Source organism: Erinaceus europaeus, chromosome 9 (assembly GCF_950295315.1).
Source record: "Erinaceus europaeus chromosome 9, mEriEur2.1, whole genome shotgun sequence".
In the NCBI taxonomy this organism is placed as follows: domain Eukaryota; kingdom Metazoa; phylum Chordata; class Mammalia; order Eulipotyphla; family Erinaceidae; genus Erinaceus; species Erinaceus europaeus.
The window spans coordinates 126,112,817-126,128,668 of NC_080170.1; the positions used below are offsets into that span (position 1 = coordinate 126,112,817).

The 15,852-nt window shown below is 65.8% G+C and overlaps 1 protein-coding gene across 1 annotated transcript; it reads left to right on the forward strand.

The window, feature by feature from the left end:
- The first annotated feature begins 6,560 nt into the window (after positions 1-6,560).
- AIRE (autoimmune regulator) lies at positions 6,561-12,024 on the forward strand. The gene is made up of 14 exons (XM_060196985.1): positions 6,561-6,710; positions 6,836-7,010; positions 7,104-7,259; positions 7,397-7,471; positions 7,839-7,952; positions 8,372-8,547; positions 9,122-9,179; positions 9,233-9,488; positions 9,958-10,057; positions 10,420-10,563; positions 10,756-10,874; positions 10,971-11,046; positions 11,264-11,332; positions 11,640-12,024. Exons 1-14 carry the CDS (start codon positions 6,561-6,563, stop codon positions 11,718-11,720), a joined length of 1,749 nt encoding a protein of 582 aa, XP_060052968.1. The 3' UTR covers positions 11,721-12,024.
- The last annotated feature ends 3,828 nt before the right edge of the window (positions 12,025-15,852 follow it).

Consider the following 15,852-nt stretch of genomic DNA (forward strand, 5'->3'; position numbering starts at 1 on the left):
ACAGGGGTGCAGCGGGGCATGCGTGGGAGGGCAGCTGGGGTGGGGGCTGTGGGTGTGGGCGGGGCTTCAGCCGCAGGGGGGGTCGGCAGTGGGGGCGCCCTCGGGGAAGGGGTCTGGGGCGGCGAGCCAGAGGGGCATCGCGGGAGGGTGCAGGCCGGGGGGGGGGGGGGGGGGGGGGGGGGCAGGATGAGCCCCTTTGGGGCCCCAGGCGGGAGGGGACCGCCCCGGCTGTCGCATTTTGTTTTTTCATCTTTTATTCTCTGTGTTTATTGGATACAGGCAGAGAAGTCGAGAGAGGAGAGACACAGAGACACCTGCAGCCCTGCTTCACCGCTCGCAACGTTTTCCCCTGTAGGCGGGGAGCGGGGGCTTGAACCTGGGGCCCTGCGTATGGTTCCGTGTGCTCAACCAGGCGTGCCACCACCCAGCCCCGTATTGTCTTATTTATTGCTTCCGCAGTTGTCGCTGGGGCTGGGAGCCAGCACTGTGAATCCACTGCTCCTGGAGGCTTTTTCCCCCCTTTTGTTGGGTAAGACAGACAGACACTGAGAGGGGAGGGGAGATAGAGAGGGAGAGAGACAGAGAGACACCACCGGCAGCCCTGCCTCGCCACTCCTGAAGCTTCCCCCCTGCAGGTGGGGGAGCAGGGGCTTGACCCCGGACCCCTAGCATGGCGCCCGGCCCCGTGCGTCTGCGTTGTCTAGGGCAGCGGCCGACCACAGCTAGCAGCGGACGGCTCAGCGCAGAAACGGCCTCAGCAGGACTCCCCTAGGACCAGCTGCCACCGCCCCTGCTGGTGACCGGTGACCTCCCCCGGCCGGCCGGCACCCCCCGGCATCAAGGTCCTGCAGATGGGCACCTGTCGTCGGGCAAGACGTGAGCATCAGCCGGGGCACCGGCCTCGCGGGGCCTGAGCCCTCACCGGCTGGAAGCCTGTCCCTTCTCCCCTCCTCGCCCCTGCCCCCAGGCAGCTGTCCGATTCTGTGGGCTCAGACTGATTTCTTAGTTTTTTTATTGTCACCAGGTTACTGCGGGCTCAGGGCCGGCACCAAGACGCCACATCTGCGAGCGGATGTTTCTCCAGTTTTACCTCCTTAAATCTTACTAGATGGGACGGAGAGAAAGAGGGGAGGCGAGACAGACAGACACCTGCAGCCCTGCTTCACCACTTATGGAGCTCTCCTCCTGCAGGTGGGGAGCGGGGGTCTCGAACCCGGGTCCTTGTGCTTGGTGACGTGTTAACTGGGTGTGCTGTTGCCCAGCCTCCTATGTGTAGAAGGTCGTGGCTGTTCTTCAGGTCAGTTGACTTGTCTGTCTTGCCCTGGGGCCGCTCACTTCTGACAGACTGAGGGCCAGGCCGCTGCCCCCGTCCGTCCGTCCGTCCGTCCCACAGGCAAATAGCACAGGGCACGTGAGCACCCGGCAGCCTGACTTCACTCCATGGCGGTGAGGGGACACTCACCTCTGCCCTGTAACGGCCTCCCCGCCTCCTTGCACCCTGCAGCCCTGCACCCTGCTTCCCTGCACCCTGCAGCCCTGCCTCCCTGCACCCTGCCTCCCTGCATCCTGCCACCCTGCCATCCTGCACCCTGCCACCCTGCATCCTGCCTCCCTGCACCCCCGCTTCCCTGCACCCTGCCACCCTGCCTCCCTGCACCCTGCCACCCTGCCTCCCTGCACCCTGCCACCTTGCCTCCCTGCACCCTGCCACCCTACCTCCCTGCACCCTGCCTCCCTGCACCCTGCCATCCTGCACCCTGCCTCCCTGCACCCTGCCACCCTGCCATCCTGCACCCTGCCTCCCTGCCTCCCTGCCTCCCTGCACCCCGCAGCCCTGCCTCCCTGTGTCCTGCACCCCTGCCTCCCTGTGTCCTGCACCCCTTAAGCCCTGCCTCCCTGCACCCTGTAGCCCTGCCTCTCTGTGTCCTGCACCCCTGCAGCCCTGCCTCCTTGTACCCCTGCAGCCATGTGGCCCTGTGTCTTGAAGCTCAGAGCTGCCCCCACGGCTCCCCTGTCCTCTGCAGACCAGAGCTCCTCATCCTCTGTGCGGCAGACACCGCCCTCTGCTGGTTCTTCTTCTAGCGTTTGCCTTCCTTCCGTAGCCAGTCGACAGCGTCAGGTTGAGCCTGATGTCAAGTTTCGAGACCTCCTTTGAATCTGGAGAGGTGGCAGTCGTTGACTATGTGGGTCATAGTCTGTCTGGAGCTGCAGGGGCAGTTCGGGTCGTCTCTGGCTCCCCAGCGATGGAACATAGCGGCGCACCGGCCATGGCCTGTTCCATAGCGATTGAGGAGGGCCCAATCATAACGTGCTAGGTCAAAGCCGGGTTGACGCTTGCAGGGGTCTGTGATGAGGTGTTTGTTCTTTACCTCAGCTGACTGCCAGCTCTGTTTCCAAGAGTCTGGAACAGAGAAGTTCAGTGTAGGCGTATGGGACCAGATTGGGTGACGAGACGTCAAGCGTTGGACAGGGTGGGCGAAGATATCTGCGTATATTGGCAGGTCCGGTCGAGCGTAGACGTGGGAAATGAACTTAGATGATGCTGCATCCCGACGAATATCTGGCGGGGCGATGTTGCTAAGAACTAGCAGCCATGGAACCGGGGTGGAACGGATGGTTCCAGAAATGATCCTCATGGAGGAATATAATTTGGAGTCGACCAAGTGGACATGGGGGCTACGGAACCATCCTGGGGCACAGTATTCTGCAGTGGAATAGCATAATGCCAGAGATGATGATCGTAGTGTGGAAGCGCTCACGCCCCATGAGGAGCTGGCCAGTCTTGCAATGATGTGATTCCTCGCGCCCACCTTTGCTGCAGTTTTTATGAGATGTTCGTGGAATGACAGGGTTCACCTCTGCTGGTGATGCCGGGCATCGCAGCCATGCTGCCCTGCTGCACATCCTGGGACCCAGGTCCCTTCCCTGCCGCCCCCACCCAGAGCTGGGACGGGGCTCTGAGCTGGGCTGCGAGGCTGCGTCTCCCTGACTGTGCCAGCTGTGGCGCCAGTGTCTCCATCCCCTGAGCCCAGGCCAGACTCTGTCTCTGTCTCTATTATCTCTGCTTTTCTTTCTTTATTTTCATTCATTTTTTTATTTTACCAGAGCACTGCTCAGCTCTGGCTTATGGTGGTGCGGGGGATTGAACCTGGAACTTGACGGAGCCTCAGGCGTGAGAGTCTGTTTGCATAACCATTATGCTGTCTACTCCTGCCCTCTCTCTTTTTTTTAAATTTAATTAAAAAAATTTTTTTTGCCTCCAGGGTCATCGCTGGGGCTCGGTGCCTGCACCAGACCCACTGCTGCTTTTTCCCCTTTTGTTGCCCTTGTTGTTTACTGTTGTTGTTATTATTGTCATTGCTGTCCTTGTTGGATAGGACAGAGAGAAACGGAGAGAGGAGGGGAAGACAGAGAGGGGGAGAGAAAGACAGACACCTGCAGACCTGCTTCACCGCCTGGGAAGCGACTCCCCTGCAGGTGGGGAGCCGGGGGCTCGAACCGGGATCCTTACTCAGGTCCTTGTGCTTTGTGCCACATGCGCCTAACCCGCTGCGCTACCGCCCGACTCCCAAATTTTAAATTTTTTAAAAAATTTATTTATTTGTGAGTAGAAACAGCCAGAAATTGAGGGGGGGGAGATAGAGAGAGAGAGACACCTGCAGCCCTGCTTCTCCACTCATGAAGCGTCCCCCCTGCAGGTGGGGTCCAGGGGCTTGAACTCGGGTCCTTGTGGGCTGTAGTGTGTGCGCTTAACCAGGTGTGCCATCACCTGGTCCTGACTCGCTCGCTCTCTCTCTTTCTGAATTTTAAAAAGCAGCCCAGAGCAGGGGGCCTTGGTTCTGCCCGGCGTTTAAACAAGCACGGTGCTGAGCTCCACCGGGCCTAGCAGGACCCACTGGCTAGAGCACAGGACTTGAGCCCTGAGGCCCCGGGTCCCACCGCTGGCACCTGCTAAGTGGAGCAGAGCTGACTTCTATCTCTGTCTCTCTGTCTCTCTCAGGAGACTCAGCTGGGGGCACAGGGGGAAGGCAGCCTGCCTGTCTCTCTCTTCTTGCAGAAGCCTGAGCTGTGCAGGGTCCCCCGGGCCCAGCCTGCCCGCTGCTCTGCTGGGTGGTGGCTCCCGGCACTGCCCTCCAGCTCGTGTTGGCTGCGAACGCCGGACACACACTTGGACGGCCCCATCCCCCCAGGCCTGCACCTTCCTTCTCCTCTTCCTCCCTGGGATCCTGCCCGCTGTGAAGGACCCGCACCCCTGCATGCATGCCTCCCCAGGGTCACCTCCAGCCCAGGCGTCACGCTTCTCTGGCCCTGTACACGCCATGCTGTGGGGCTCTGGACATTCTGGAAGGGAGAGCCAGGGTCCAGGTCAGTCTACCCACCGCACTGGGTGGCGCAGCTGGTTAAGCACACACTACAGCGCACAAGGACCCGGGTTCAAGCCCCCGGGGTCCCCACCTGCAGGGGGGAAGCTTCACAAGTGGTAAAACAGGGTTTCAGGTGTCTCTCTAGCTCTCCCTCCTCTCAACTTCTGTCTCTATCAAACAAATAAGTAAATAAAACACTTGAAGACAACTGAAGTGAATTCCAGGCAGTTTCTTGCAGGAGGAGAGAGAAGGGGCTTCCTGGCTGCTCTGTGAGGCTGGGGGCCGCCGACACTCAGAGCAGAAGCAGAGGCCCGCAGCACCCCGGGATGCAGCCGCAGGACTGAGCGGAGCCAGGCGGCAGGAGCCGACCAGCCCCACGACCACCGGGAGCCTGTTGTCCTGGTCACATAGGCTGGGTCAGCGTTTTAAAATCGATCCTGGTGTCTCTCCTGTCTCTGTCTCTATCTGAAAAAGCCAGAACAGTGGAGCAACATGTGATGGAAAGGAAGGAAGGAAAGAAAGGAAAGAAAAAGAAAGGGACATACACACTATTAACCTGACCAGTTTAACCTCTCAAATTACCAAAATTCAGAGCCAGGGAGAAAGTCCAGCGTCAGCACAGAGGACGTTTATCCGAGAAGCTGTGGGTTCAAGCCCCAAGGTCACCACGAGCCAGAGCTGAGGGGTCCTCTGGAAGCAAAGAAACAAGGAAGTCAGAGTTTAGAGCAGCAGTACGTCCCCACGTGCTGTGGGCCCCGTGCCCCCCAGAGCTTCTGCCGCTTCTGAAGGAAGCTGTCCCCGTGGGGGCAGGACCCCCAAAGCTCACATTCTGGGTACCTGGGAGTGTGGTGACGAGGGCAGCGGGGACCCCAACCCTCCTACACGGTGTCCGCAGCTGTGGGACTCTGCTCAGGGCCTGTCTCTCTGTGCCCAGCGTCTCTGTCTCTGGACCTCAGGGTGGCTTCCCTAATGGAGGGGCCATGGCGGCCACCAAGGGCCCCTCCATGCCTCCCCATCTGCCCTCAGGCCGCCGCAGGGCAGGTGCTGGTGGGAGTCCCCCGTGGCCGCGTGTGGAAAGCCCAGAATTCTCCAGAAGCCAGTGTCCCGGGGAGGGGAGGCCCAGCCCCACCTGTGGCCCAGGGCACCTGCCCCCAGTGTCCCCTCCCCCTCCCTCCCACCTGTGGCCGGAGCTCCCTCCCCCCAGGGTCCCCTCCCCCTTCCCGTGGCCTGGAAGCTTGTCCCTCACTTCCCACGCCCCGGCTATGCCTGGCCCTGCGGGGCAGCACAGGCACCAGGACACTCAGACGTGTCTGTCTGGCCACCCCTCAGACCTCAGCTCCAGGCTCACTGGGGAGGGGGCTGCGACCAGGACCCCACCCAGTCTGCTCATTTTAAAGGTGAAGCTCAGAGAAGGCATATCCTGGGCCCCTGGCCCCTGCCCCCTGCCCCCTGCTCCCTGTCCCCTGATCCCTGTCCCCTGCCCCCCGCCCCCCAGCCCCTGCCCAGGACCACACAGCCCCCAGGCACAGCCCCGTGTCCCCATCCCGTCAGGATCTGCGCGCCCCCCCCCATCTCTGTGGCCCAGCCTGACCCCTGGAATGCCTGAGACCCCTAAGGTGAGGCCAAAGGTCGTCTCTGACTTCCACCTGCATGGGTCCTGGGGTGAGGACTTGAGGGGCCTGAAAGGTAACCCCCAGAGGGCGGGCCCAGAAGGTTCTTTGCCCTGTGGTGGCGTCCTCCTCAGTTAATGAGGGGACAGAGCTGACAGGTGGCAGCCTGCTCTGATTGGCTCCAGCCTCTGCTCTCCCCAGGAGGGAGGGAGGTATAACAGGACCCTCCGGCTGGAGAGAGCACCCTGCTTCCCGGCACCCAGGTGCAGCTGTCCAGGTGTGAATATCCAGGTGTGTGCCCGGGTGAGAGGCTCAGGTGTGAGTGTCCAGGTGTGAGTGCCCAGGTGAGAGGCCCAGGTGTGAGTGTCAAGGTGAGAGGCCCAGATGAGAAGCACAGGTGTGAGTGTCCAGGTGAGAGGCCCCAGGTGTGTGTCCAGGTGAGAGGCCCAGGTGAGAGGCCCAGGTGAGAGGCCCAAGTGAGAGGCCCACCTGTGGACGTCCAGGTGTGTGTACAGGTGAGAGGTCCAGGTGTGAGTGCCCAGGTGAGAGGCCCAGGTGCGTCTGGCCTCCAGGGAGAGGAGCCGGGATGGCAGGTGACAGCCGTCCGGGCGGGGATGGGCTTCTGCGCCGTCTGCTGAGGCTGTACCGCACGGAGATCGCGGTGGCTGTGGACCGCGCCTTCCCACTGCTGCACGCGCTGGCCGACCACGGCGTCGTCCCGGAGGACAAGTTCCAGGTGCGCCCCCCGCCCCGCCCCACCCCTGTACTCTCACCCTCCAGGGGGCTGGGGTCCTGTGAGTGCGCTGGGCGGGGGTGGGGTGCAGGTGCGCAGCCCTGCAGACCCCTCCGCCCGTCCGCCAGGAGACGCTGCGCCTCGGGGAGCAGGAGGGCTGCCCGCAGGCCCTGCACAGGCTGCTGTCCTGGCTGCTGACCCGGGACTCGGGTGCCATCCTGGACTTCTGGAAGGTTCTCTTCAAGAACTACAACCTGGAGAGTTATGCCGGTCTGCAGGCGGTGAGGGACAGCTTCCCCAGAGGTGGGGACGGGGGCTGGGGGTGGGCTAGGGGCTGACCCCTCCCCTCAGGCGTACAGTCCTGCCAGAGCCCTGCCTGCACCTGCTGTCCGGCAGACGTGGACCTCAGCCAGCCTCCCCGTGGGAGGAAGCCCCCCGCCAGCCCTAAGGTCTCGGCGCCCCTGCCGCCACCCAGGCCCCACAAGAGGAAAGTCATGGAGGAGCCTCGTGCCCCACCCGCAGCCCCGGCCCCCAGGAGCACCTGCAGCCCAGGTAGGTGTGGGGGCCTGAGCCTGCTCCCCGCCCCCCCCCCCAGAGACAGGGCAGTTGGCGCTTCTGATGGGGACCCCGGGGTCTGTGAGCCCCCCCTGCGCCTGGCCCACAGGCTGCCTCACCTCGCCCACCCCCAGGCTCCCACGGCAAGGCCAAGCCCCCACGGAAGCCTGAGAGCAGCCTGGACCCTCCGCACACCCCACTGGGGAATGGTGAGCACCTCCCTCTCTTTCTCAGGGGCTGAGGTTCAGGGGTCAGGGGCCAGGGCTCAGGGCTCAGGGGCAAGAGGTTGGGCTGGGGTTCAGGGGTCGGGGCAAGGGGTCAGTGGCCAGGGGCAAGGGCCAGAGGCCAGGGGGCAGGAAGGAGCGCCTGCTGGGCCCAGATGCCACCAACAGCCCCCTGGCCCATCCCTCCCTGCCCAGGGACACGGCACCTGCCCTGGGCACACGGCAAACACACCACACACGGGTTTACACACAAGACACACGCCCACATCACGTGTGCACAGCACACACACATGTCCGGGGCACCCTGAGGAGATGGGGCGTCTCCAGCAGTGACCCAGCTGGTCCCCTGCAGGGCTCCAGAGCGTGTCGGCTTCTGTCCAGAGAGCCGTGGCCGTGTCCTCAGGGGAGGCGCCTGGCACCAGGGGTGCCCTGGGAGGGGTGCTGCTCCAGCAGGTGTTCGAGTCAGGTGGGTCAGGGCTGGGGGTTGGGCTGGGGGGTGGGCCAGGCGCCCAGTGTCCCCCACGCTCTGCGGGTACTGTGGGGGGCTGTGTCCTGTGTGCACAGGGGTCCCTGCGGGTCCGGAAGGCTGGGCACAGTGTGGACACAGCTGCCAGCACCCCAGCCCCCGGGGCCCCCGGCCCTGCAGAGCTGTGTCCCCAGCCCCCCCCCGTCATGGCCGCCGGCCTCCCTGCCCCTGTGGGCACTCACAGGGCCCGTGGTTGAGTGTCGGCCCCCAGAAGATGGGACGCCACAGCCACCCCCAGACTCCAGGGGACAGAGTCAGGGGGCCTAGCCAGCCGAGCCCAGCATGGCTGGGACCCCTGGCCTGGGGAGTCTGTGTCCAGCCCAGGGACAAGGACCACGGCCCAACTGCCCCCCCCCCAGGTGGCACCAAGAAGTGCGTCCAGGTCGGGGGGGAGTTCTACTCACCAGGCAAGCTCCTGGACCCGCCGGGGGGCAGGGGCAAGGCCCGCGGCAACATGGGTGGCACTGGCGGTGGCGGTGGCGGTGGCGGCCTGAAGACTGTGGTCCGAGCCAAGGGAGCTCAGAGTGCGGCCTCTGTGAGTGCAGCCCACCCACCCACCCAGGCGGATTGGACACCCAGTGTGCACGGGACATCCCCACAGAGCACCCACCCAACAAGCATGGCCACTCAGCACGCAAGGAGCCCCCACAGGGACCCCTCACAGGGACCCCACAGGGACCCCCACAGAGACCCCACAGGTACCTCACAGGGATCCCACAGGGACCCCTCACAGGGACCCCACAGGGACCCCCACAGAGACCCTCACAGGGACCCCCACAGGGACCCTACAGGGACCCTCACAGGGACCCCCACAGAGACCCCCACAGGGACCCCCACAGTGACCCCACACGGACCCTACAGAGACCCCCACAGAGACCCCCACAGTGACCCCCACAGTGACTCCCACAGGGACCCCCCACAGGCCCCCCACAGGGACCCCACAGGCCCCCCACAGTGAACCCACAGTGACCCCACAGGGACCCCCAAGGTCCCCACAGGGACCCCCACAGGCCCCCACAGGGACCCCCACAGGGACCCCCACAAATCTCTGCTAGGGGATGGCCACCAAACCCCAGCCACCCTCTGCACTGACCCCCTCACCCCCACAGGGAGCAGCCGACCCGAGAGGGGCCCCACCGGGCAAGGTGCCCACACCCCAGGCCCCTAGTGAGGCCCCCGCCCTCCACCAGGTAACCCCGCGACCTCCAATCCCCGTGAAGGGGGGTCCCGGGGGAGGTGGCGCCCGGCGGGCAGGGTGGAGGGACTGCGGGGCCCGGGTTGGGGGCGTTGGGGTGGGGGCCCGGGGCTGCACCCGGCTCCAGGCGGCCGTGTCCGTGTCCCGCATCCGCGTCCGCGTCAGAAGAACGAGGACGAGTGCGCAGTGTGCAGGGACGGCGGGGAGCTCATCTGCTGCGACGGCTGCCCCCGCGCCTTCCACCTGGGCTGCCTGGCCCCCCCGCTGCGTGCCATCCCCAGGTGGGTGCCAGGGGCGGGCACAGCACCCAGCCCAGGGCCTGCGGGGAGGGGGTGTCGGGACCCAGGGCCCGCGGGGAGGGGGTATCGGGGACCCAGGGCCCGCGGGGAGGGGGTGTCGGGGACCCAGGGCCCGCGGGGAGGGGGTGTCGGGACTCAGGGCCTGCAGGGAGGGGGTGTCGGGGACCCAGGGCTTGCCGGGTGGGGATGTCAGGGACCTGGATCCTATAGGTGGGCGTTTCGTGGACCCAGGGCTTGCAGGACATATGGGACCAGGCCCCTGCGGGGTGGGGGTGTCAGGGACCCAGGCCCCTGCGGGGTGGGGGTGCTTGTTGGGTCCCATCCCTCCATGGCATGGAAGTGGGTGGGGTTCATCTGAGGACGAGTCTGGGGATGGGCTTCCCTGGCACCCAAGTCTGCCCGGCCCTGCCACTTGCCCTGCCCTGCCCCTGCCCGCCTGGTGTCATCGCAGTGGCACCTGGAGGTGCTCAGGCTGCCTCCAGGGGAGACCCCCTCGGGACCTGCCCCCCGCAGAGGAGCCCCCGCCCCCCGAGCCTCCTGTGGACAGCCGGGTAGGCCCCCGGGCTCACTGCCCCTGCCCTGGACGCTCTGAGCCCCTGAGTCCCGGCCTGGCAGGCTCAGGTCTTGGGGGGGCGGGGGGCTCCCTGGGGTCCTCAGGAGACGCTGCTTCTCAGGGATCTGCCCCCTGGCGGGAGCTGGTGAACACAACCTCTGAGCCGTCTGCTCTGACAGCTGGGGTCCCTGGCCCCTTTACCCGGGAGCAGGCCAGGTCCCCAACTTCCTGCCCCCTTGTGTGGGGCCTCCCTGGCCCAGCCTCTGGTTCCTGGGGTTCCGGCGTCAGCAGCTCCAGGGGAAGGGGTTTCTGGGCAGTGCCCCCAGCCCCCAGCCCGCCGGCTCTGATCTCCGGGTGCAGGTGGTCCTGGGACAACAGGTGACAGAAGCCAGGAGCCTCCCCGGGGGGCCGCCCACGGTCACCTACAGACACCTGTTGCCCCTGCCTGAGCCCGACACTCCCACCCTGCACCCCCTCCTGAGCGGGGTCCCCGAGGGGCCACAGGTGAGGGCCTGAGCCTGGGGCGTCCTCGGGGGTCGGGTCCCGCAGTCCTGGGGGGGCGCGGGGCCGGCGTGGGGGTGCAGTGAGGAGCCAAGAGGAGGTTGGCCGGGTGGGGCACCCGGCACTCACCGCATCCCCGTCCCCCGCTGGCTCCCTGACCCCTGACCTGTGGGTGACCCCGTGTCTGTCCCTCAGGGCCCCCCGCTACCCGCACGCTGTGGTGTCTGTGGGGACAGCAGAGACTCCCTGCGCTGTGAGCTCTGCGGTGCGGCCTTTCACCCTCACTGCCACTTCCCGGGGGGCGCCCGGTCGGGGTGAGTGGGGGAGAGGCCCCGGGGAGCCGGACTGAGTGAGGAGGGAGGGACCCCGAGGAGCCCAGGCTGCACCCCCAGCTCCATCTGCACCCCCAGACCCGCTGTGCACTGCAAGTCCTGCTCAGGAGACCCTGGCCCGGTGCCCGGCGAGGGGACTCCCACGCCCCCCAAGGTCAGTGTCAGTGGCTCTGCCCTGGGGCCTGGCCCCCAGGTCGCTGACAGTGAATGACAGTCACCCCCAGCTTCCACAGACTCTGAGTCCCGAAGGCCACAGGCCAGAGGGAGGTCCCCAGCCCTGCTGCTTCCGCAGAGCCCGTGGGGGGGTCCTTGTCCGTGGGAACCCCCCCATACCCCTGGGTGCGGGGCTGACCATCCCTCTCCTGGCCCAGGCAGCAGATGGCGCGGGGACCTCAGAGCCAGGGCTGCACAGGGATGACCTGGAGTCCCTCCTGAGCGAGGTACCCCCCACCCAGCCCCCAGGGGTCAGCACCCGGGTGGGGTCCAGCCCTGCAGTGGCACCAAGGAGACCCCACACCCCTTCTGGAGGGGCGCCCGGCCCCTGGCCCCTGGGATGGCTGACTGCAGGCTCAGCCCAGTTCTACTGTGGCTGGGGAGGGGAGTGACCGCTTCCGGGGGGCCTGTCCCCTCCCCTCCCCCACAGGAGCCGTTGGGAGGGGAGGGTGACTGGGCACTGTGCCCTGCAGTGTGGGTCGCCTAGACCCGGGGGTGGGCCGGCTCCCCATAGACTGCTTGCCTCCCCCCCAGCACGCCTTCGATGGTCTACTGCAGTGGGCTATCCACAGCATGACTCGGCCCCTGGGCGACTCCCCCGGCTTCCCCTCCTGATGGACAGATGGACAGGGGCCTGGGGAGAGAGCCTGGCTGAGGACAGGGCCACCGTCTCAGGACACGGCTGGGCAGAGGGTCCCAGGGCACAGGGGAGTTGCCTGCTGGAGACCCCACCTCTGCAGCCCTGCCCCAGCCCTGGAGCCCTCTGAACCCCTGCCTTTCCCTCCTCCTCCCTCACCCCTGCTCCCCTGCCCTGCACCCTGCTCCCCTGCCCCCTGCCCTGCGCCCTGCACCCCTGCCCTATGAACTTTCTCCCCAGCTGGGGGCTGAGCCTCAGGGTGGCCCGAGCCCCACCCTCCCCAAGCACCTTCCAGCTGCAATAAAGCAATAAAGACAAGTGCCGTCCGTCCTGCAGAAGTGGGGGTGCCCCTTGCTTTCTGGGCCTCCGCCACCGCAGTCCCGGCCATGGGGGTGACCCTGCAGCATAGAGGTGACCCAGGACCTCCTCCGTGACCAGGGCCGGCTGTGGGCGCCAGGGGTCTCACCTGGGATGGAGGGGGTCCCCCAGTCATGGGAACCCCATGCTCGGGTGCAGGGCTGCCTCTGTGTTCTGTCCCTCCCTCGACCCCCCTTCCCCTCTGGGCCTGGCCCCCACTGAACCCCTCAGTCACCCAGGACCCCAGGCCTCCGCCAGGCTGAAGCAGGACTGAGCGCAGGGGATGGAGGGGACTGAGGCTGGGAGGGGCTGCGTCTCCCTCCCCCCAGACAGGCAGCCCGCAGGGGTAGGGCAGGGGAAGGCCTGGGTGCAAGCCCCAGCAGCTAGCTTCATGGGGACTAGACAAGAGAGCAGACGGCAGGGGGGGTCTCAACAGAGTAAAAGACCCCTGCCCCTTCTTCCCTCCCTCCCTCCTTTCCTTTTCTTTCTTAAATTATATTTATTTATTTATTTATTGGATAGAGACAGCCAGAAATCGAGAGGGATAGGGAGATAGCGAAGGACAGACACACCTGGCCCCCCTGCTTCACCACTCGTGAAGCTTCCCGCCTGCAAGGGGGGACCAGGGGCTTGGACCTTGTGCCCTGTAGTGTGTGTACTTAACCACCACCGCCTGGTCCCTTCTCTCTCTTTTTTTATTTATTTTTATTTATTTATTTTTTCCTCCTCCAGGGTTATTGCTGGACTCGGTGCCTGCACCATGAATCCACCGCTCCTGGAGGCCATTTTTTCCCCCTTTTGTTGCCCTTGTTGTAGCCTCGTTGTGGTTATTATTATTGCCCTTGTTGACGCAATTCGTTGTTGGATAGGACAGAGAAATGGAGAGAGGGGGGAAGGCAGAGAGGGGGAGAGAAAGACAGACACCTGCAGACCTGCTTCACCGCCTGTGAAGCGACTCCCCTGCAGGTGGGGAGCTGGGGGCTCGAACCGGGATCCTTACGCCGGTTCCTGCGCTTTGCGCCACATGCGCTTAACCCACTGCGCCACCGCCCGACCCCCCCTTCTCTCTCTTTTTAAAGATTTTATTTATTTATGAGAAAGATAGGAGGAGAGAGAGAGAACCAGACATCACTCTGGCACATGTGCTGCCAGAGTGGGGATCGAACTCAGGGCCTCATGCTGGAGAGTCCAAGGCTTTATCACTGCGCCACCTCCCGGACCACACCCCTCCCTCCTTGTCTTCCACCATTTATTCATAAACATGGGTGAGAGAAGCAGAGCCTCTGTCTGGCACAGGCGGCACGGGGGTCGGACCTCTGGTTGGAAAGCCCAGCACTGCAGTGCCCCGCGCAGGTCTGTGTCTTCTTTTCCTCTCGTTCTGTCTCCCTGGAGCTGCTGTGCCGAGCCTGAGGCTGGTGCTGGGGCCAGAGGCCCTGAGAGTGAGAGAAAGACGAAGACCCAGGAAGGGAGGAGGGCAGGAGGGAGGAGGGCAGGAGGGAGGGAGGGTCAGGAGGGAGGGAGGGTCAGGAGGGAGGGAGGGTCAGGAGGGAGGAGGGTCAGGAGGGAGGGAGGGTCAGGAGGGAGGGAGGGTCAGGAGGGAGGAGGGTCAGGAGGGAGGAGGGTCAGGAGGGAGGGAGGGTCAGGAGGGAGGAGGGTCAGGAGGGAGGGAGGGGCAGGAGGGAGAAGGGGCAGGAGGGAGGGAGGGGCAGGAGGGAGGAGGGGCAGGAGGGAGGAGGGGCAGGAGGGAGGAGGGTCAGGAGGGAGGAGGGTCAGGAGGGAGGGAGGGGCAGGAGGGAGGAGGGGCAGGAGGGAGGAGGGTCAGGAGGGAGGGAGGGTCAGGAGGGAGGAGGGTCAGGAGGGAGGGAGGGGCAGGAGGGAGAAGGGTCAGGAGGGAGGGAGGGGCAGGAGGGAGGAGGGGCAGGAGGGAGGGAGGGTCAGGAGGGAGGAGGGTCAGGAGGGAGGGAGGGGCAGGAGGGAGGAGGGGCAGGAGGGAGGAGGGGCAGGAGGGAGGGAGGGTCAGGAGGGAGGAGGGGCAGGAGGGAGGAGGGGCAGGAGGGAGGAGGGGCAGGAGGGAGGAGGGGCAGGAGGGAGGAGGGGCAGGAGGGAGGAGGGGCAGGAGGGAGGAGGGGCAGGAGGGAGGAGGGGCAGGAGGGAGGGAGGGGCAGGAGGGAGGAGGGGCAGGAGGGAGGAGGGGCAGGAGGGAGGAGGGTCAGGAGGGAGGAGGGTCAGGAGGGAGGTCAGGAGGGAGGAGGGGCAGGAGGGAGGGTCAGGAGGGAGGAGGGTCAGGAGGGAGGGAGGGTCAGGAGGGAGGAGGGTCAGGAGGGAGGAGGGTCAGGAGGGAGGAGGGCCAGGAGGGAGGAGGGTCAGGAGGGAGGAGGGTGGGAGGGTCAGGAGGGAGGGAGGGCAGGAGGGAGGAGGGTCAGGAGGGAGGAGGGTCAGGAGGGAGGAGGGGCAGGAGGGAGGGAGGGTCAGGAGGGAGGAGGGTCAGGAGGGAGGGAGGGTCAGGAGGGAGGGAGGGCAGGAGGGAGGAGGGTCAGGAGGGAGGGAGGGTCAGGAGGGAGGAGGGTCAGGAGGGAGGAGGGTCAGGAGGGAGGAGGGGCAGGAGGGAGGAGGGTCAGGAGGGAGGGAGGGCAGGAGGGAGGAGGGTCAGGAGGGAGGAGGGTCAGGAGGGAGGAGGGTCAGGAGGGAGGGAGGGTCAGGAGGGAGGAGGGTCAGGAGGGAGGGAGGGTCAGGAGGGAGGGAGGGTCAGGAGGGAGGAGGGGCAGGAGGGAGGAGGGTCAGGAGGGAGGAGGGGCAGGAGGGAGGAGGGGCAGGAGGGTGGAGGGTCAGGAGGGAGGAGGGTCAGGAGGGAGGAGGGTCAGGAGGGAGGAGGGTCAGGAGGGAGGAGGGTCAGGAGGGAGGGAGTGTCAGGAGGGAGGAGGGGCAGGAGGGAGGGAGGGGCAGGAGGGAGGAGGGTCAGGAGGGAGGAGGGTCAGGAGGGAGGAGGGTCAGGAGGGAGGAGGGTCAGGAGGGAGGAGGGGCAGGAGGGAGGGAGTGTCAGGAGGGAGGAGGGGCAGGAGGGAGGGAGGGGCAGGAGGGAGGGAGGGTCAGGAGGGAGGAGGGAGGGAGGGTCAGGAGGGAGGGAGGGTCAGGAGGGAGGGAGTGTCAGGAGGGAGGGAGGGTCAGGAGGGAGGAGGGTCAGGAGGGAGGAGGGTCAGGAGGGAGGAGGGTCAGGAGGGAGGAGGGGCAGGAGGGAGGAGGGTCAGGAGGGAGGAGGGGCAGGAGGGAGGGAGGGTCAGGAGGGAGGGAGGGTCAGGAGGGAGGAGGGAGGGAGGGTCAGGAGGGAGGGAGTGTCAGGAGGGAGGGAGGGTCAGGAGGGAGGAGGGTCAGGAGGGAGGAGGGTCAGGAGGGAGGAGGGTCAGGAGGGAGGAGGGGCAGGAGGGAGGGAGGGTCAGGAGGGAGGGAGGGTCAGGAGGGAGGAGGGTCAGGAGGGAGGAGGGAGGGAGGGAGGGAGGGGCAGGAGGGAGGAGGGTCAGGAGGGAGGAGGGGCAGGAGGGAGGAGGGTCAGGACGGAGGAGGGGCAGGAGGGAGGAGGGTCAGGAGGGAGGGAGGGTCAGGAGGGAGGAGGGTCAGGAGGGAGGAGGGTCAGGAGGGAGGGCAGGAGGGAGGAGGGTCAGGAGGGTGGAGGGGCAGGAGGGAGGAGTGGCAGGAGGGAGGAGGGCAGGAGGGAGGAGGGTCAGGAGGGAGGAGGGGCAGGAGGGAGGAGGGTCAGGA

Excerpts from the sequence above, each read along its gene's own strand:
- AIRE (XM_060196985.1), top strand. The coding sequence starts at position 6,561 with ATGGCAGGTGACAGCCGTCCGGGCGGGGATGGGCTTCTGCGCCGTCTG. Across the intron at positions 7,472-7,838 it reads GCACACCCCACTGGGGAATG|GGCTCCAGAGCGTGTCGGCT; the intron begins GTGAGCACCTCC and ends GGTCCCCTGCAG. Across the intron at positions 8,548-9,121 it reads GAGCTCAGAGTGCGGCCTCT|GGAGCAGCCGACCCGAGAGG; the intron begins GTGAGTGCAGCC and ends TCACCCCCACAG.